General features: G+C 35.7%; 4 protein-coding genes across 58 annotated transcripts in view; 3 read left to right on the top strand and 1 right to left on the bottom strand.

The window, feature by feature from the left end:
• LOC116428167 (uncharacterized) overlaps positions 1 to 8,326 on the top strand; it is a 98,272-nt gene extending 89,946 nt beyond the window's left edge. For all 4 annotated transcript variants that reach the window (XM_076366292.1, XM_076366293.1, XM_031979447.2 and 1 more), the window contains one exon: positions 5,796 to 8,326. In XM_076366292.1, the coding sequence (XP_076222407.1) occupies positions 5,796 to 5,963 (168 nt within the window). In that variant the 3' untranslated portion in view covers positions 5,964 to 8,326. The remainder of the gene's footprint in view (positions 1 to 5,795) is intronic.
• A 522-nt stretch (positions 8,327 to 8,848) lies between these two features.
• LOC116428088 (bolA-like protein DDB_G0274169) lies at positions 8,849 to 13,172 on the top strand. Of its 3 annotated transcripts, none has more exons than XM_076366296.1 (6): positions 8,849 to 11,172; positions 11,680 to 11,924; positions 12,191 to 12,259; positions 12,357 to 12,457; positions 12,538 to 12,789; positions 12,870 to 13,172. In XM_076366296.1, exons 1-4 carry the CDS (start codon positions 11,145 to 11,147, stop codon positions 12,432 to 12,434), a joined length of 420 nt encoding a protein of 139 aa, XP_076222411.1. In that variant the 5' UTR covers positions 8,849 to 11,144; the 3' UTR covers positions 12,435 to 12,457; positions 12,538 to 12,789; positions 12,870 to 13,172. The 3 variants fall into 3 exon arrangements, with proteins under 3 accessions (XP_076222411.1, XP_076222409.1, XP_076222410.1); XM_076366294.1 differs by having other exon boundaries at positions 8,850 to 11,172; positions 12,534 to 12,789; XM_076366295.1 differs by having other exon boundaries at positions 8,850 to 11,172; positions 12,534 to 12,789; positions 12,873 to 13,172.
• Positions 12,586 to 16,648, bottom strand: ash2 (set1/Ash2 histone methyltransferase complex subunit ASH2). The gene is made up of 11 exons (XM_031979207.2): positions 16,297 to 16,648; positions 15,951 to 16,106; positions 15,694 to 15,872; positions 15,434 to 15,606; positions 15,088 to 15,262; positions 13,950 to 14,158; positions 13,680 to 13,857; positions 13,412 to 13,556; positions 13,191 to 13,326; positions 12,850 to 13,101; positions 12,586 to 12,763 (listed from the first exon to the last, which is right to left on the bottom strand). The coding sequence occupies exons 1-11, from the start codon at positions 16,317 to 16,319 to the stop codon at positions 12,659 to 12,661; spliced, it is 1,731 nt and encodes a 576-aa protein (XP_031835067.2). The 5' UTR covers positions 16,320 to 16,648; the 3' UTR covers positions 12,586 to 12,658.
• A 991-nt stretch (positions 16,649 to 17,639) lies between these two features.
• Positions 17,640 to 21,363, top strand: part of slo (calcium-activated potassium channel slo) — a 162,025-nt gene continuing 158,301 nt past the window's right edge. For 23 of the 50 annotated variants that reach the window (XM_076366252.1, XM_076366290.1, XM_076366250.1 and 20 more), the window contains exons 1-2: positions 18,696 to 19,181; positions 19,574 to 20,367. In XM_076366252.1, the coding sequence (XP_076222367.1) occupies positions 20,065 to 20,367 (303 nt within the window). In that variant the 5' untranslated portion in view covers positions 18,696 to 19,181; positions 19,574 to 20,064. The other 27 variants (XM_076366268.1, XM_076366272.1, XM_076366278.1 and 24 more) reach the window with 9 other exon arrangements.

Below are 21,363 nucleotides of genomic sequence, written 5' to 3' on the forward strand. Positions count from 1 at the left end.
ACAATCGGCAACGTTGCCGCTTCTACTCTGCTTTGTTGCCGTTATGACACCCGTACGTTTCAGTTTCATGCTCCACTTACCGACAGATCTTTACTACTTTCCCATATAACGTTTGCTAGTTTTGTACATTCTCATTAATAAAGCACCATTATGCGTGACGACCAATTCATCTTAGACTAATTGTCTATTGAATGTCGAACAAAACATTACGAACGAAAACTTTACACCTCTAATGACAGATTAATGCATTTACAACAGAATTTATAACAGAATTCAACTTCTAACAACAATGTATTTTTATGATTTAAGTTCCAGTCATTTTAGAATCCCTTCAATCGAAAGTTCACCGCTTGGAGGTTAAGTTCCAATGGAATTATGGTATTTGAATGATGACACTCTCGAGAATAGAGAAGAGCTTCATTGATTATTACTTTTTTACTAGTAAAATTAATTGAACTATCAAGAATGTATATTTGAAAGAAAATCCAACCAGCCATTTTGTACTTGAACCTGGTTCATTCGACTAAACTCGATCACCAGCAAACTTTAATCGTGTCACTGAATTTATCGTATGCTTAATTTAACCATATTACCCAATTTATCAAATTTTGAAATATATGTTCGCGCAAACACTTACGGAAATAAAAATAAGTCGATTAACGTCCGAATGTTCGACGGTTGACAACAGACCCGAGCAGTTCTATACTTAACACCGTTATCTATTTAAATTTTCGCAACAGAGATCACGATTCGCATTATCTCGTATCTTGTCAGCTAACCTGACCATTAATTACCTAAATCATCGAGATGACGTAAAATTTTATATCGACGCGATGTAAGATACGTGTGACGTTGTCTAACGTGGTTCAATTAAAAAGTGAACACATGGAACTTATCCATTACGGAAATCAGATAAAATTGGGTTTTCGGAATTATCATACATGTAGCGCCATTTAGGAGTCAAGATCGTAATCGTGCGACGATGATTTCACGCCTGTTTATAATTATATTTAATTCTTAATTTCATGATAATTATGAGTCAGTTATGCGTTGCTCGGGATTAGCCCCTAACAAATTATCTCGCGTATCATCAGCCATTCCTCGGCTATTACATTCTATTTTTAACGTGTTAATGTCTTTTTCGTGAGTGTTCATTGTCAGTCATTTGCCGGACACAGCTAATACGCGGAAAACGACTCAATACTTGAACTCGTTTATCCGACCGACGTAACCGTTAACGTCATTCATTACAGCTGTTAATTCGTCGTTCAGCGTATATACATAGTTGGACTTCCCGCAAAGTTTTGCCACCAGCACTTTGTGGTTTTCCTTAAAAAATTTCTTCTCTTCAGTGTTCAGTGATTTAATCTAATAAAGTAGCTAGGAATCTTTAAATTCAAACGTTTCATATTTCATGAAAAATAAAAATAAATTAATGTGTAGGGGCGGCGAATAAAACTTTAAAGCGGTTTTGAAAAAGATTGTCAATTTTACGGATTATAAATGTCTGCATAAAAACTATTGTTTCACGAGGACAAATATTTTGGTTGATAAGTTGTATAAATGGAAGTCATATTTTTCCAAATGTGAACAGTATTGTTTTTCCTTTATCGGATCTGTATATGGTTTCCGTTGAAGTGATTATAAAAAAGGACATAGAAACATATAATTCATTCCATATTTTATACCTAAATTCCGTAATACTTTATTAGGTAGAAAGGATGATGATCCTTTGCTTCATTTAACACCGTTAGATTTTTTGCTGGGATATGTCTAATTCATCGTTTGTAACGATATTCCTTTGACCGCAGAACACACTGGATACAGTTACTCGCAAAAGTGTCTAGACAAACCACGGGGAATAAAGAAAGGTCGTTTGTTGGCCAGGTCCATTGATATTATGTTACCCACCATAGATGAATAGTTTACCGGTAGTTTACCGTTTATCATGGTAGGGCGTAAAATATCTAATAACACGGGACCTGCTTTAAAAATAATCTCCATAACGTTTATTTAAGTATTTATAAAAACACACGAGAAGTCGAGTCACCTTTATCATTTCTAAAAAATCAGCCTACCATGATTTTGAACAATTAATAAAATTAAAAATCAGTGTAAGAGATAACGTTTTTGACACGACAAATTTATAAGATATTACGCGCGGCAAGTGGTACAAGCGTAGAAATAAATTTCCAAAGGAAGTTACTGTCAAAGGTAAATCGCAAAATTTCAAATGTAGTTGCCCGACGAAGCAAATGCCGCTTTCAGGAAAAACGCGTTTAAAGTTTCGCATACCGTTTTAAGCCTGCACGAGGGTCGGCACGCCTCAAGGCTAGGTAGCATCGCCAATTCTTTTCATACATTTACAGTACTTCAGAATTATACTTTCAAAGCGAGAAAAAAGAAACGCGACAGGAAAATCCAATCGAAAATTTGAATTCCTTCGATCGTTAAAACACGAGGACCGTTTAAATGTCACATTATCCGGTCCATTCTCAAATATACACTTTCCAGAACATTCTGTTCGTTCTGTCATCGCAGAACACTGTCACAACGTCACTGTCTGCCCGGGTCACGTGGACGGAAAGCATTTGCGAATTTGGCTGGTTGCGGTCTAGTCGCTTGATTTTTAACGTCGTCAGTTGTAGCTGGCGAGACGCGGGGCCGGTGGTCCTCGTGACGTTGCACGCGCGGGTCGGATCGGATTCTTCGTCTTAGAAATCGTGAAAAGGCTGGCTACGCGCTGGGTGTTTCGAATGGATAGACGCGCCTAAAAATCCGCTTCCACCCCTCTGTGGCTGGGGTCTAAATTTAGCGTGGGTGGGCGGTCGCAGCCGTTTGCCAAACAACTAGACTTCGTACAGGGTGCAGCTGTCCCGTGGTCGACAAAATAATGTGTCTCTCCTTGACGACACCGGGCGCAAGCACTGGCAGTATTCCTACTTACAATAGCGGTCCCCGTCTGTCGCCTGTGGTTGAAAACGTTTCGACGATGTTTTCATTCTTTTCTCGCCTTTTCCGTCCTCGATCACCGTTCCGGCAACGGGCTCGCATTTTTCTGGTCCATGCGACCGTTTAATTCGCCTATGCGTTCTCCGTGATTCTCTTCGTTCTGTCCTTCCGATTCCCTCTCTTTTTTCCCCTAGCGGGACAGCCCTGGCCTCTGCCGATCGGTTTCGTAACGTGCCACCTGGATACACGATGTTTCCTGCTTTTTCGGTCGAGACGGACTCTCTACTATTTCTATCCTTTCCTACGCGCTATAGTCATATCGTAGACGGTCGTAACTCTTACGTGCCCTTACTGTCGCACGCGCGTACGGCCTGACGCTGTGAAAGAGTCTCGCAACCGTTTATTCCTATTTCGTTGGAACCTCCTCGCTTTGAAGCGTTCCGATTCAATCGTTTCTCGGAGAATGTAGCTTATTGGAACTCAGATAAGAAAGCCTTTTCTTTTTCTTTTCTTGGAATTACACGTCCAATGCTCGCTGTAATTTAATACGCGGTAAAAGCGCAATGCGGAAAACTGACAAGTGGAATCAGAGGGAAGTTTTAGGGGAGTTTTAATAGGATTCGAACTAGGAAGTTCTCGCGCCTTTCAATTCTTTGTATCTTAAACTCTTTATTGTTTTAAACTATTATGCGTAAAATAACGATAAAAATTGTTCAGATCTGTTGAATCGAGTAATTGAATTGAATATTGAAATGAATCAAATTGGAGAAGAATTTGTACCTAATATTTAAATTACCAAATAGAAATTTATTTCCTTTATTATCGTTGTTATTTAATTAGACATAAAATTAGAAGATATTCGAGGTTCATTAGAATTTCTGTTTTATGTTATGATTTATATTCAGGTACTGTACGGATTCATAAAAATCTTTTTCTTTTTGTTTTTGCAAAGGAACTTTCAATATAAATATCTGGATTACATTATTTCACGGCAGTAGAGTCAACTCGAAGAGTCAGTTGTGTAGCCCTATGTTCTTCGAACGGATAATAAAAGTCATATTCATACTGCGTTACGTGTAACGATAGTGTAAAATAATTTTGCGCATGGAAAATGCAGCTGTTATTACATTGAACGTATAATTGTAACGATATGAACTTATAGCAGGAGTATACCGATAAGAATAACATAAAACAGTACTGGAACTGTTTTAGAGAATCACGCTTGAATATCTCTAGCTTGTTCTTTTTCTTTTATTAAGAAAAATTTGTCTGAAATAAACTGTTTCTTCTGACATTTCTTTTGTGATTGCATCTGCATTGTAATGCACCAGACTGTGTTACATTCTTTATCTTGTACCGCAATGACTTCGATAAAAATTACAAACAATTAATCCGCCGGGTCGTATTGTTTTTCGCGGTGAACCGCATAACTTCGGCGAAAAAAATGGCGTTCGTAAATATTTCTGTTTCCATAATCATTCATTGTTCTCTTTACGTTACACAGAAGGTCTATAATTTATTCTAGTTTTTTTATTTACATTTTCTTCTATTACTTATTTTGATTTTTGAAGAATTCAATTGAGCATGTTTTGAATTTGTACGAAGACATGACAAACCAAAAGTTTTTTTCACAAATACTTTGTACATATTTTTAGATATAATGTCGAAACGTTATTTTATTGGTTACGAACATTTTGTGGTTGAAAAAAAGCGTGACCAATTGTTTCGAGTAAATGCATGAAATAATTAAATGACATTTCATTAGAAAAGTAATAAAATTAGAGAAAACTCGGTTAAAGTATCGAATGAATGAAACTTTGACATTTTTAAGAGTTCTTTTCTATGAAAGTATTCTACTCACGAAGAATTACGCGCACTTTCGACACATTTTTTATTCTTCTCTTTCAATATGGCGGAAGGAATGGCAGTTGGCGCCTTTCGAATGTCCCAAATTACGTCGTCCTTTCACTCTTTCTGTTCATTATTGAATCTCCGATTACGCTTAACCGTTTAAAAACTAAATTATTGAAATATGAATTTGCATAAACTATGAATAGTCTACATAATAATAGTAAACTACTTATGCTCACGTAAGCATTTACTTTTCATAGATATCTTTTTAGCAGTCTTATCACAAAGTACGAATATATTCAAAGCGCTATAAAAAATTCAGGACAGTTTGTAGTGAGACTTGTTTCATAATGTATTGCACGGTAAAACGTATGAATATCCGTGGTGTCTAGTCTAGGAAATTAAATTATAAATTAAATCCTTAAATAACAGAAATACTAACAGTCTTCGTCGAAATGTTAATTAACAATCTGATATGTTTTTGCACCGTAACTGATCAACAGTGCCCAACAGATAGATCACTGGAACTCCTCAATATTATATTAAAATAAATTAGCTGCTCGTTATTATATTATACGAATCACAAATCTTATTAGTTATTTCTGAAAACAATTTGCCAAAAATAAATTTGAAAATGAATGCTTTGGTCACTATGGGTTATTAACTTTCTGCACTCGAGAGGAGACTCCCAGTTGCTATTTAATATGGTACATCAAAATTACGAACATATTTCATGATAAGCTTTGTATAATGCATCAATAAGTAAATTATTGAAAGAGAATAGTTCTGTGCTTTAATTATGTATGAATGAAATTAGTATCTCATCAAGTGAATATTTCTAGCGAACAAACTTTTGAGTGCAAAGGGCTAAGGATTAAACCGAGATTTTCGATAGAAACCGTGCGTTAGGCGCAGCTGGTACAATTTAATTTCGTTTAAGCAAGATCTAAATGCAGATTTAATCAACGTGCGCGTGGTCTGTTACGTTTCAGGATACTCTTGTACACGCATTACCGTCGGACAGGCCTGGATTTGCAAAGGGCTTTCGTAAAAACATCGGGGGGCGCTGGCGCCGCCTAGTGAAGAGGAAGCCGGAGACGGAGACTTGTGCCATTCCTCCTGAGCTAAAGGATCAACTGAAGACGATCTACGTCTATTGACGGCCAGCATCGTTGAATCGTTGCCGATTTCGTCATGAAACTTCCACTCAGTAATCAATGTTTTCCTGTATGTAAGATAGATATTGTATCGAAGAGAGGCGAAGATGTACAATAAGAGAATCGAAGTACGCGATAAGGAAACCGGATGCAATGTCCGAGCGATGTCACGTTTTTGCGAAACGAAGGGAATCGTGAGAACACGCGTGCACATATCATCCACATGACCGAAGGAAAAGAAGAAAAAAGAAAAGGGAGCATTAAATTTTAAATAATCAATTATGACTAAACATATCAAAAAGTGCCTAAAAATCCTGCACCGGACAAATGAAATGCACGCGAAGATAATCATCCTTTTGACACGTTGCATATTTTTGTAAACAAAGGGTAATATATATGTATGTGTGAAACATGATGCATATATATATTACGTAGAGTTCATAGGAAAACGACGAAAATACAAAAAAAAATACGAACACATTTGTTACTGCACGTTGTAGCATAATTTGTATAGACAGACTGCGGATATTTATAAAAATTGACAACTTTTGAAGATTCTCGTTTACAAAGAGAAACAAAACGAATACTTTTCATTAGAGTCATTGTTAAAAAATGAATTTGACCGCACTTCACTACAGTTTTTACTTCATCGAACTTTTCATAGTCGCTTGTTATAAATGCACAAAGATCCGCAGTCTATTTATGGCGAAACTCATGAAAGGCATTGTATACATATATGTGTAATATACGCGTGTTAACGTGAACATAAGAGAGACAGAGAGGGAGAGGGAGAGGGAGGGAGCGAAAGAGAGAGAGAAAGAGAGAGAGAGAGAGAGAGAGAGAGAGAGAGAACATTTTCTGAAAGGTTCGTCGCGCGTGCACGCTTCATCGCTCGTGGTATCGCGAAATTGCAGAAGTTTCTTTGTAAGACTTCGATAAAGCAGGACGACGGCGTCAAGAACTTCATGAGACTGAAAAAATGTAAAATGTACGACAAGACAAGTTACCCTCGTTGCTTTTGTGTACGTTTTTACATGATTAATAGGAGAAATCACTTTCAATCATTAGTATTAATGTATACCTGAAAATAATACGACCGTCGGAGCTGCCCTTGTAGGTTTCTGTTCTCGTAATAATGTCCCTTCTGGCAGCTCTGTTGCTGTGCTAATAGATGTGTTATAGAACGGTGCCCTCCAGTGGTCGTTGCCATTCGCAGCTAAGCGACGCACCGTGTCGAGGGGCAAGAATCACTGGAGTACATCGTGCGCGACGTAAATGAAGGCGTAAACTACTTCTAATTCTTATAATGGCCGACCGTTAAAGTAAAAAAAAGTCCCTCGCCCCTTGCTAGGCCAAAAAAAAAAACAGCGAAATTTTCCTTGTACATGCCGATCCAGTAAGCTTAGTGCACACACACATACACGCGCGCGCAGACACACACATAACAAACACACACAGTTGAATAGGGAAATGAAGGGCTCGAATGAATGCTGATTCGAAGCTGCGCCCAAATCAGAATTCATTTTTCGTCCTTTTTGTTTTTTTGTTTCTTTCGCGATGAGAACGACGCAGCATTTTGTAGATACTTGTAACATAGGCCAATTTAAGATTGTTAATAATATTCAACAGCTCATATTGAGCCCGTACTACAACGCTAATATGGTATTTTACTTGTATTGTTGTATTAAGCAATACCGTGTACACTGAAAACATGGCTGAATATTGATCGATTTCAGCCCCCCTGGGGACGAAAGAAGTTGTTCGATGTCGAGCCACGTTTCGATAGTAGTCAAGCTATTCGTTTCTATGTTAAGCATACCTTTCGCACGCGTGGCTTTTACGCAACCGTGATATAACGTTAATAATTTATGCAGAATGAATCAAACGGGAAATATCGAAAAAAAAGATAAAAGGAAACAAAAAATGGTATGCGTTGCTCGACGAGATTGCAATGATTTTTATTCTGTATTTTTTTCGTCTGTCTGTTTGTTGAAAGCAAAGTGTGAAGACAAAAAGAAATTGTATCAACGTTCCTCTCACGGCCCAACCTTTTAACTCTTTTTTTTTTATTGTAACGTTGTAGGATGTAAATAATGTTATAGTGTCACTCATTTTATCGTCAATGTGATGACAGTATGTTTTAATGCGATACGAATATCTTAAGGATCAATGACGTGCCTACATCTGTGTATGATAAAATGTTTTACAAAAATGAAACCCAGGTGGAATTCCGTGTATCCATCAGCTAGTCACATGATAATAATTGTTCAAAAAACGTGTATTTGTATACTTTTCGGAGCAGCTTGAATTTTTCCTCGCGAATACCTGTCTGAATACAACAATATCAAATAAAGTATTCAAAAGGATGTATGAGCTTTTATTTTACTCCATTGTACTGTACATTACGCATCATTTTAATGAAATTCCTATGTATATAGTATTAATAGCTTTTTAAATTATTATACGGCACAAATGGTCCTAGAAAGTTTATCGAAGACGCAATTTTCAAACTTAGACCTTGAAGATAAAAAATAGCAATCATTTTTATTACCATAAGTGTAGCGAAAATTTTATTTGAAAATAAGTAAGTATTACACAACTGGTTCAATTCAGTTTTTCTGCTTCCTATCAAAAACAGTAATTTTTACCTTTATGACACATATATGCGCATACTCGGTGCCTTCATGTAATCTTTTATCTTTCCACGAGTCATGAAGATTACCACTTAAACCGTATTAAAGTATTTTTTTATTTTTAATAATTACATTTTCTAATGTTATTTCATAACTGTAGATTACAGATGATTCATATGAGGAGACAATTAACTACTTTTCAATTAACAATCAATTTACTACTTTCAATTAACTACTTTTCAAGTTCAGATAATTAACTCTTAACTAGCGTAATAAATTTTCAACTTTTATTCTTTTTTTACGACGTATTAATCATCATTAATCTAGCCAGTTTTTTGCTCAAGGGGTCATCGCTACAAAAGTAGATATTAATACTCGAAAGTAAAAGTAGGTACTATCAATATGAAAATAAGTGGAACGAGATAAACGTTCTGAACATTGCGACATTCACTGCTATTATCTAAATTTTATTTTTCATAGAATAAATTCATACGTTTAACGAACAGTAAACTCTTTCTACGAAAAATGTCGTTCAAATCGTTAGTCACTTGTAAATCGTCATTAATACGGTTCTTGATTCCTCCTGATATCTTAAGCGAGTCGTAATCATAAAATTGTCAGAATTATTACACGTGACGTACACCGGTGGATTTCCCCTTCAAAAAATGAGTCAGTGTATTTAATACAACCACTTCATACTTCTGTCGATCAACTTGGCGTTTCTCGTAATAAAATCGCATATTTTTTTCAAAAATATCGTTCCTTGTACGGTAGACTCTAATTGACCGTAAATTTTGCGAATGTTCCACTTTTCCTGAAGGACTTTAGTGAGAGTTTCCATCGCGTGTATATGGACATGCCGGAATGACTACACAATTTTGCGGCGATTTCACGACTTTATTGACTTCTCTGTTTTACAGCGTTAGCATTTGAGTTTTAAAAATAAAAACGTGTATACATGTATATATATTTTTTAACATTGACTACGCTCGATTAATTTTTATCCACGCTATGTATATAATATTTAAAGTAAATTCAATGTATTTTGTAATCTTAAACTTACGTTTTTTATTTACAATGAAGTAACTAATTTGGAAACACGAAATACACCTTTGTCGAATTACAAATAATTTTGAACCGAAATTTAGAAGATCAAACATCATAGAATCGTCGTGGAATTTTTTTTAAGGCAGATACGTACACAATCAGTATAACGTAACGATCGTTGTCTGGGGCTTCAAAACAAACCAACATAAGTGTTGTATCAGAATTTGAATTCAAATGTGAACATGAGATTTCAATCGTAATTTCGAGGTTGGATATTTGTCTGTAATTAAAAGAAAAATTGTTTTCAAAAAATTTAGTTTATCTTTTTTATTTTCAAGCGCGGTATCTTAGAAGCGACAATATGTAACGTATGTTGTTTCATCTGCTAACTGTAGACATAACATCGGATACTTTTTGTAGCATAGCATTTTATGATATGCACCCGTCTATTTTATGTGCAAAAATATTTTGAAAAACTAAAATCGAAGAATTCATAACAGAAACATTCGTGGAAACGTTTGGAAATTCAGCTAACAGTACTTCATAACGGTTGAAGGTAACGTATGTATGTAATATGAATTTATTATTTCAAAACGTCGATTCATCATGGTCTTACGTTTAGTCTACGTCGTTTATTGTGTTATGTGTCATACCTTTAAAATTAGGAAAATTGACGTAATACACGAACAGTAAAACATAAATTTGATTGACTCTAATGATAATAATAGGAAAAAGTATTTAAAAAATTCATATCGTTTAATCTATTATGCAGGACGACTGTGTAGAATACCAATTATATGATTTTAAATAAATAAAGTATTTAATCCTGCTATTCAATCACATTATTCAAAGTTATACATTAATAATTCTTCTCAAGGAACTTCTCAGTTATTGTATGTAAAATGTAAATAGAAAGGTACCGTTCAATACAAGTTAACAAATTTAATAAAATGAACATAATTTTCTAGATTTTTAATTAGATTTATTCTTAGCATTCTTCCGAATTTCATAATTTTTTACACACTTTAGCTTTACTGTAAATTTTTTAATTATTATAATATCAGTGTATACAAATATGTAAGTACGTATGAAATGATACACTTCACGCTTAAATATTTTTAAAACAAAACTTGTTCTTGGTTACGACGTACTACTTACATACATACGTAGATCTATTGCGTTAGTTTAGTTTGAGCAAGATAAGTACAAATTTAAATAAATTAATACCTTACTGCGATACCCCTTTCACAAAAAAATATCTGAAATAAAAGTTTACGAGCATTTTTGTTTTATCAATTTTAGCAGAATATAATAATAAGTGCGTTTATATAAAAAATTGTGGAAGGTGTTAATCATCTGCGTAAAAGTCTATTAGATTGTTTCGAAATTATTAAATGTCAATACATCATATGTTATTTCGTATCACGTGATTGAGTAAAACGTTTACAGTGCATGAAACGTATTCTGTCAAACAATACCTTCGTGCAAAGTATCTTATTAATAAATGTATAAAACAATTTCAATAGCCAAAAGTAAGTGATTCACTATGTAATTTCAATTGTTATCTCACGAATTTTGGTTGACTTGTATGAGTTATAGTATTATGTATCAATTAAGAAATATAGGTTAAGTCATTTTTTACACTTCCTTATTTGCGTATCAATTATTTACTACATTACCTTAACATGTAAAGGAAAATATCCTAGTTAAGTATATATTTAAATAGTATATGCACTTATTTTTTATATAAAACAGACTTATACATATTTTTGGCATAATTCTTGTTACATCATAATAGGATTCAATTTTTAATCTGATAAGAATTAAATTGAACATAAATTTTAGTTCAATTTCTATTTTTTGTAGTCCATAAAAGTGTGAAATTGCATAAACATTTATAATCTAATTAGTAATGTTGCATTCATTCTACATATTTATTAAGGAATTTTTTTATAAAATTCAGCTAAAATATTTAGTTATTTTAATCTAAATGCACCTTTATGTTATTTATAAATCTTATAATGTGTTTAATTTTACAGATAGTTTTAGACAATTTTCCTATGCCAGGTGTAAAAATATATTTGTTTCTTTGCAAAATATGAGTTCTGTTACACAAGATAATCCAATAGAACTATCAATAAGGAAGAAACTAATGCATTCTTTAAATCCATATCATATTGAAGTAATAAATGAGTCTTATATGCATAATGTACCCAAAGGATCTGAGACACATTTCAAAGTAGTTGTTGTATCCACCTTATTTATAGATAAACCACTTCTCAAGGTAAGGATTTTAAAGGTAACCCTTTGTTCAATTATATGTAAAGTCAACTTTTAGGCATTTGTTAGCAATACTTCAGTTTTTCACTAGATATACTTGAGCTCATTTAGTAATACAAGCAATTGCCTTGTATATACAAAAATTGTTGTAAATAGAGGAAAGAAATTAAAAAAAATACACATTAGAGATAATGTAACTGAATCTTTGAACATATTTTGCTCTAAGTATTAATTGAAAAATAAACAAAAAATATAATTTTATTTAATTAGCGCCATCAAATGATAAATAACATACTGCAAGCTGAATTGAAAAGCGGAGTGCATGCATTATCAATAGTAGTAAGTACTTGAACTATTTTTAAAAAATATGTAGGTTAATGTAATTTGATGAATATAGTCAAATATAACTCGAAAAATTTACTACTTCGTTTTAAAGGCGAAAACGCCAGATCAGTGGGAAGACAACAGTAAAATTACTCCAAGTCCAGCTTGTAGGGGAGGTTTTGGAAGATGATTCTTTAAAATCATGTAATAAAAGTATGATTATACTTCACTTTCGATTTGTATGTCACTCTATATAAAATAGGTATTTTAGTTATATATTCTGTTTTAGGTAGTAGCCAAAGTTAAAAAAACCAAGCTACAAATTTTTAAATTCAAATTAGTACGTTTCGTGAAAAATATTTAATGAAAATCGTAAATTAAGAGTAAAAAACGAAATAAAAAGTTACATTAATGTCATAAAGCAAAATTATCCAGTCTTAGCTTCCCCTCATTTTCTGTGAAATAAAGTACATCAGCAAGAGATTGTTCAGCTATGGCTTCTTCTGCTCTATCGAACATCTGTAAAGCATATATTATTTATAAAGGTATGTCTATTTTATACGTTTTATTACATTTTTTACCTTTTTAATCCTTATGATACATACCCCTCTAAAAGTAATATCAGCAGGTGAACATTTAAAATTTGGCCCAAAGTTTACAGAAACTGTAGCACTTTTATGAATAGAAACTGTAGGATAATAGGCTCCTTTATTGATGTCGAGAAACGCTTCGCCCTGACTGACGCCATTTTTATAAAATACAATTTTACTGCCTTCTAGAGGTTTTAGAGCCTTAAGTGCTTCAGGTACTTGATCCTTTTCTTCATAGTAAAGATGACTTTTAAATTTTACTAAAGGCTGACATGTAAATATATTTGTATTACATTTGTGTGAGATTTTAATAAACAAATAAATATACATTAAACAATTTTACAACTTCTACTTACTCGATCTTTATATGTATTAGGTAAGTGTGATGCATCATGTGTATCAGGTAAAATTATTAGGAACCCTAAAGTGTCACCTTCTCCATAAGCACTACTGTAATGTTTTCCTCTACTTTCATGAAATCGTGTACCTTTTCTGTTAACAAATGTATTAAGTAATCATTTCTTTGACGTAGTACGAATATTTACATGTATTGAAGGTTATAACGATATATTTATACCTAGATCTCCAAGAATATCCAAATTTATCATAACCAAGTGGAGCCTGCAAATTAGCATATTCTTGACCCCATCCCAATCTGGTAGCTGATCCTTCTGGCATTTCTTCAATAGTGGCTTCCCAATACCATGCTCCCCTACTTACATCTAAAAAATACTTTCATTAGTCGTGTACAAAGTATAGAAAGCTTAAAAATTTCTTACAATTTGGTTCACGTTTATTGAAATAACAAAACAAAGTCTTAAAATCGGATCATAATTCTGACATACTATGAGTAGCCCTGACCATGCAATAGCCCTTTTCGCCTGTGACTGCCAATCTATCTTCTGAAACTCTAAGCTGTGGAGCTCTGTCATGTAATGCAAGTAAGACTGTACTTGGACTTAAACCTCTATATAGCCATCCAGGAATAGGTTTTCCTGCCCAGTCGCTACTTTCGTCGAATTCCTATGAAATGATATTATTTTTAATGACAACTTTATATATGTAGAATTGTATACTGTATATTATTAAACAAGGAAGGCGGTATAATAAAATACCTGTCTAAATGGTGCATGAGGATCAGGTTCTGCAAGAATATATCTATATCCATCTTTGTTAAACGGATGTTCAAGAGGATATCCATGAGCAGGTAATTTAGGAGCAGTCATATCTGAACCTCTTCCTTTTTTGCCTGGTCCGCTGCCTGCTCCTTCTCCGGGAAATTTACGCTTCGCATTGCGACCCCGAAGTCCTCCGCTAAGTGGCACTAAATGTTCCATAATAGTATACTTATTATGCTAGTCATACACTGGATTACTTCAAAGTACTATTTTTGAAAAATGTATACAGTCACACGAGGTTATAATGATTTAGACTCTATGGAATTTCACTTGTGAAGTTTGCAATGCAGTCTGTTCATAGCTACTCATAACAGTTGCTGTTCTCTGTTACAATGTTAATGATTAGTCATGGCACATAGCTCATTAAAAATGTAACTTATATTTACGGTATAAGCATTACGATTAAACAGCTTGATATATGATATCAGAGTACTGATTATATTCTAGATAAGATAAGAGTTTATCAAAATAAACGCAATGAAACTGAAAACTTACTGAAAGACAGAGGTATAGAAAATGGAGCAGTGTATAGTATAATTAAGAAAAAATGGTTATAAAAGAATATAATAAAAATGTAGAAGTACATATTCTGACGCTGTAAACTTTTAACAGCACTGAACATTAAAAAAGCATGTGGTAAATACATGCATTGAGAATTTTTAATAAGTGTATCTGTTTATAACACATTTTTGTGTTTATGAACATAATGATAATGCAATTAAAAAAAATATGATAAAAAAGATATAGACTTTTCTTTAATGAATAATGTTTGTTTCACTGTTAGTATCATTTCACTTTTTTACCATTAATCCTAACTTAAATATGATTATAACATTAAAATAATTTAACACAATTAAAAATAAAAATGGAAGTAGATAGTATTTATGTATATTTACTAATATTTCTAATAAAAAGTAGGAATGACATTTTATAAAGAAATGAAATAGTAAAAAAGAAAATTGTATAGGTTAATTAGAACAATCTCTTAAGTTAGTATTGCTAAAAATATAATTATGGAAAATTTTAGCACTGACTTTTTAATTATTGTAAAATCAATGCTGAAAATAACACTTACCAACATGTTGCACACCCATCTCAGTTACTTTTAGATGACCACCTTTAATCATAGCTTCATAATTTGGTTTGATCATTAATAAATCAGAACATACAAGTCCAAATAATTGACCATCTGTAGTACTTTCATCAATAGTGAATAGTGCTCCAACATCTTTCAATAGAGCTCTGTGTATCTGTATTAAAATATTTTATTCAAATGTGTCGTAAAATGTTAATTATTACAAACAACAATTCAGATAAGAAACGAAAAGTGAAATGAAGAAATAGCATAAAGTATGAAGGATAGGTTACTATCTATAAATAACCATCTATTTCATTAAACCAACAGTGAAAGCGTTACTTACAGTAGCATGCCAAGATTGAGTGACTCTGCGTGGCATGGTAGTCATACTATCCCAATGACATTCGATGAAGGGAATAATATCTTTATCCTTATGAAAAATAGTTCTCGAGTCACTTTCCTTTTGTGACATTTGTAGCAAGTTTGCTATTGCCGTTACACACATTTGTGGAAATGCTAAAATATAAAATTCCTAAAATATACATGCAAGAAGAAAACAAGAAATATGGTAATAAATTAAACAAATCAGGGATTGTTTCTTACGTGCTTGATTCTTTTTAAAACTTTCTAAACCCGTTGGAGAACAATTTTTACACATGAAAATATAATTCATCATAAAGGGTACTAATTTGCCCAGCTGATATCCAATACAAGATTCATGAAACCATCTGGAACAGCTAGCGCATAGTAATTCTACAATGTTGAGGTTTCTTTCCTTCCCACTGAAAATATAATATAAAATTTATAATAGCCCAATGTATACATTATTGTATATTATTCTCAAGTTATGAATGCATTACCAGTAACAATTTCCACTTTCATTGTTATTTGTTCGACCGTTAGATTTCTCAGAAATATCATCTGTTTTATGTTTTTGTTTACCTTTATCATCTGTTTTTATTTTTATCTTATCTTCAATAGATTCAGTTTGTGCCTCATCTGTTTTATCGATTGAACTATAAAAGATGTATTTACATATAATTGTAAGTTTGGAGAATAACAATTGCACATAACCTCAAAAACAATATTATTAATTCATTTTACTTAAAGAGAAAGTATTTAAGTCTTAAAAATATTAACAATCGCATTATAGTGGTATATTTCTTACATATATGTTACAATCACATATATAATTCGTATAAATACCTTTCAAACTTCTCTTCTGACATGTTTGGTCTGCTATTGTTTTAATAGATTGAAATAATTTGTAGCTTTTCGGTTTTTATTCGACTTATTTCAGATTTTACGTTTCGTTGTCTTACAGGTATTCTTTATATTAAGACTAACAATCAAGTATGTTTTGTTTAATTCATGATACAATGTTTAACCTCAGTTCATCACGCTATTAATCGTACGCGACCATTGATTGCTACAGCCAAAGATTAGGTAATCCATACATTGTTACACGAGTAGGAGATTTACTATCTAATAATTACACTATAAAATTTAGAAATAAAAATTAAAGTAGTTTTGAATAAATAAAAAATATAACTATAAATGAAAATTTTCAATATATCTGGCAAGATGATTTTTATGCGTACGTTTAAATAAATTATACGAATCGCAATAATTTAACATAAAACATTAGTTAATATAATAATAAAATGTTTTAATTATACATATTCTGAAACGCGTTACTTAAGCAATTGCCTTATATACAGAAAACAAATATTACAATTTTCTATGCAAATGTATATTGTATTCACACATGTAAAACATATTTAACACTATGTAATTTGCATTTATTACTTTATGTTTTTACGATTCTTTTATTAATAAATTGCGGGTATTCATTAAAAATTACAGTTTGAAAATAGTAACAATAAAATCAATTATTTTCGCCAAACAATAAAAAGTAAATTCGTTAAAAACTTTTATAACAAAAACATTTAAACAATAATATCAGAAGAAGCGAGAGATCAGTTTTACATAGAAAAACAATTCCACTAATGAATAATACCGTTTCACAGAACGTTCAATATAAAATAGAAATAAATACTAGTAAAAATTCTGTAAACAAATATATTTTTGAAAGATTTATAAACCCATATAAAGCCAACTCTAAATACTTTCATCCGAAAAACAAAGAACAACATAAATGAATTCAAAACGAAGTTACCAAACGGAACACAGCAGAAGTGTAGATTCCCTTATTAAACATTATACCCCTACCAAAGCCACCCGATTCATTCATAAATTATATACAAACACAGACCGTTTCAGGGTCCGCGTTTGCTCTTAGTGCAGGCGGCTAGAGCGCAGGTGGGTTCATTATTAAACGTCATCCAATCGCAACGAATTTTCTTCCGACCAGCATCCAAAAAGAGAAAGAAGGAGAAAATCATGAATTAATACACCGAAAATCAATCCCGTCGTTCGGGCGTTCGAGCCCACGAGAGTCATGGGATTGAACGGGACCAGCGGCCGGACGGTACGTCCTTGCCAGTGGAACGAGGAGATTTATGAACGGCCATTTGTAGTGGCTCCGGTCGGTCGGTCGGTCGGTCGGTCGGTCGTCGGGTAGCAGCAACAGGGGTTAAAATCGGGTATTCGGGCGCAAGCACGCTCGCGGTGGCGTTACCTGGCGGCAAGCTCACTTACTATCGGGGGAACGGAAGTGGTGGGAGATAGACGGTGGCAAAAGAGCGTGCGTCTACGTCAGGGAAAGCTCCGAGCTTATTGGTCCCGGTCCATTGTTGCGTATTGATTGCTGCGGAGCAGTGGTATGGTCGTCCGGACACTCGGTCGTTCTCATCGCCGTTGTCGTCGTCGCCGTCGTCGTCGGTGGTACAGCCGAGTAGGTTAAGAAAAGCGGACACGCGTACAGATAGAGCCGAAGTTACTCTCCGGTGTTGAACGGTGATCGGTACAGCGCCCGTTTTGCTCGCGTGTACCCGCGGTCCAACGATTATCGCGTTTAAATACCTTTAATATATACACGTAAATACAAGTATATATATATATATAAATATATATACATATATATATACATACATATATATATATACATATACATATATATATATATATACATATATACATATATATACATATATATATATATATTTATATATACATATATATATACGTATTTATATACACACATATATATACATGTACATATATACTTATATACCTGTATGTATGTACATGTATATATGTATACATATATATACATACACACATGCATGAAATATATATATATATATATATGTATGTACATGCGCACATGTACATATACACACATATACGTGCATATTAACGCGATGTGCGTGTGTGCTCGTGCGTGCGCGCGCCCGTCCCTCTATGTATGCATGTATGCGTGCGCGTGTGTATAAACGCGGGGATCCACTATATGCAACGTAACTGAACGGTGTCGGTGTGTGTCAGTGGGTTGTTTTCTCGTTGTTTTCTGTTTCCCCCTTTCGGGATCGGAACTACCTGCAGCATTAGCGGCGGCGGCGGCACCAGCTGCCGCAGAGCGTGACGACACCGACCCGTGGTGATCCTCGGCCACGACAACCCCTCGGTGACCGATAGAGGAGAGAAAGAGGGAGAGAAAGGGAATAGGCGGAGAGCGAGAGAGAGCAAGAGCGCGAGCGGGAGGGAGAAAAAGAGGCAGTTCAGAGAGAGGGGAGAGCGGCAGAGAGAGGGAGAGACAGAGAGCGCGTGTGAACGTGTGGCCCCCGTGTGTGTGCGTGTGCGTTTGCGAGAGGGTTGCGAGGATCCTGCAGGATACTGGTTCTCGAAAGATACGAATGCGCCGGGAATCGACGGACAAAGCAAGCCCGGAGCATCCTCGAGCGCGGTTCCGCGCGAGCTACGCTAGACGATCGTGGGACGGGGATCGGGATCACGGTGCGCCTTGAAGGAGAGTGGTGGCGAGGAGGGACGTGGACGATCGGTGTTCGCCTCGAGCGTAGTCGAGTGGCTAGACCCGGAGAGGCGGACGAAACTCGCTGGAGGAAGTTCAGTGGAAAACGAGGAGAACGGAGAAATCGAGAGTAGCGAGAGGAAGAGAGAGAGAAATAGTGAGAGAGTGAGAGAGCAAGAGAGAGAGAGAGAGAGAGAGAGAGAGAGAGAGAGAGAGAGAGAGAGAGAGTGAGAGAGAGCAGGAGGGGAAGAGAGAGAGTGTGAGAGAGCAGGAGAGGAAGAGAGAGAGTGTGAGAGAGCAGGAGAGGAAGAGAGAGAGAAAGAGGGAGTGAGAGAGAGAGAGAGAGAGAGAGAGAGTGAGGGAGAGAGGGCGAGAGAGAGAGAGAGAGAGAGAGAGAGAGAGAGAGAGAGAGAGAGAGAGAGAGAGAGAGCGAGAAAGGGTGAAAAGGAAGAGGTGTACGAGTGGATGAGGGAACGGGAAACAAAGAGAAGAGACAAAGTGTCGCTTTTTTCGGGGGTGGAAATAAATAGTGGAGCGGTTACGGTTTAGAGGATCGGAAGAACGTCGGTGGAAGAGGAAGTCGTGGCTGGTCGAAGGTGTTTCAACGGTGGAAGACTGGTGATCGTTGCTGGATAAGAGGACAGAGAGAAGAGCCAGAGACTGCAAGAGAGTAAGAGAGAGAGGAAAAGATAGAATTTTCGGGAAAAAAGGGGGGACAACCCCCCCCTCGAGCAGAGGGTTGTGATATCGGCAGTGCCGTGGGGTTACGGGACCGTAGAGAAACAGTTGGGAAACTGGAAGGGTATAGAGGAGAGATCGTTCGGTGGTTAGTGCGCGTCCAACGCGGGGAAGTGGACGAGGAAGAAGAGGAAGTCTCTAGCACGGAGGCTGGTAGGAGCCACGAGGCGTACGGAGTTGCAGCGCGGCGTGCGCCCCGTGGCAGCACGAAATTATGAAGCGCATAAAGTGTGCCCCTCTGGCCACCGTTTCTGATAGCCGCCGGTGAATGTGTGACCCGGGGGCAGCAGAGATCCGCCGTGATGACGACCGAAGAGACGACCGAGCAGCCCCCGGTAGACGACTGCCTGAAGGTTCGGAAATGGTGGTGCTTCCTTCTGTCGAGCATCTTCACCTTCCTCGCCGGGCTGCTGTTCGTACTCCTCTGGCGTGCGTTCGCCTTCCTCTGCTGTCGCAAGGAGCCCGAATTCGCCCCAAATGACCCGAAGCAGAAGGAGCAGAAAACGAGCCGCCAGGGCAAAGAGTTCGAGGGGACTTTTATGACCGAAGCCAAGGACTGGGCCGGTGAATTAATTTCCGGACAGACCACCACTGGACGTATCTTGGTAAGTCGGCTTTCGCCTTTTACTTCTACGCCCTTTCATCTGTTCTTTCTCTCGCGTGTGTCACTTTCGATTCAACGTTGGAGGTTGTAATCGCGCGGTCAATCTCAGATCGATCATTCGACGAATCAGATCACGCGAACTATCGTCGCTTCGATCGGTGCACTTTGGAGCTACCGGGGGGTTGCTGTTTTTTGGGGGTCAAAGCGGACAGTTTCTTGCGTTTCTGGGATTAAATTGGTCAATTTTGATTGGGATACGCGAAAATCGATGGGCAAACGTCGCGAGAACGGTGTTTCCGTAGAAAGTTTTGGAAACGTTCGGACCGATGGAAACCGAAGGTTGAGCACTCCTGCTTCAATATAGATTGTATATAGAAGGTACCCTTCGGAGCGAGACATGCTGACCTAGTAAACTGTTGACGGTTCGTGTCGTCGTTTTTTTTTCTTCCGATTTATTGTATTTGTTCTATTTTTTTCTTATCAAGTAACTGTTCGGTTTATACGCGTAGATTCGGAAATTACTTTTACTTTCGTGTTTCGGTCGTTTGAATGTAACGTCGAGTTTATGGGAATTTTCTGGACGGCTTGTTCGCAAAGATATCCGACTTTCGTCGGGTTCTTCTCATCTCCTCGGGTCGACTTTATCGACGCCTTTCGAATCGTTTACTCGTAAATTGGTTCATCTTTCTAGTTCGTTCAGAAACGTTTGAACGATATTTGAATTGATTATGCGAGTAGATCTAGGTTTTATATTTTCAAACGACCAGAAACGAACGAGAAAATTTAAATATCGTTGGAACAGGAACGCGTGGAATTAACTGAAACTTTTTTCATTGACGTGCTTGCCCGCTATAATGAAATATACATGTTCATTATGAACTTCAACTTCATTAAAAACTGCTAATGTAAAGGTCAGATATATTTCATTCTTCTTTTGTAATGTGATTACGAAATATTGATGTGTTCATTCAACAAAACTGTTACATTACGGATTGAT

Source organism: Nomia melanderi, chromosome 3, assembly GCF_051020985.1.
Source record: "Nomia melanderi isolate GNS246 chromosome 3, iyNomMela1, whole genome shotgun sequence".
NCBI lineage: Eukaryota > Metazoa > Arthropoda > Insecta > Hymenoptera > Halictidae > Nomia > Nomia melanderi.

Bases quoted from the DNA above. Each gene is read 5' to 3' on its own strand.
- LOC116428088 (XM_076366296.1), top strand. From the start codon at position 11,145: ATGTATAAAACAATTTCAATAGCCAAAA. The intron at 11,173-11,679 runs GTAAGTGATTCA...TTAATTTTACAG, and splicing joins AACAATTTCAATAGCCAAAA to ATAGTTTTAGACAATTTTCC. The intron at 12,260-12,356 runs GTAAGTACTTGA...TTCGTTTTAAAG, and splicing joins TGCATGCATTATCAATAGTA to GCGAAAACGCCAGATCAGTG.
- ash2 (XM_031979207.2), bottom strand. From the start codon at position 16,319: ATGTCAGAAGAGAAGTTTGAAAG. The intron at 13,858-13,949 runs GTATTTTATTAT...ATCATTTCATAG, and splicing joins CTCATGCACCATTTAGACAG to GAATTCGACGAAAGTAGCGA. The intron at 13,102-13,190 runs GTAAGTAGAAGT...TTTACATGTCAG, and splicing joins CTAATACATATAAAGATCGA to CCTTTAGTAAAATTTAAAAG.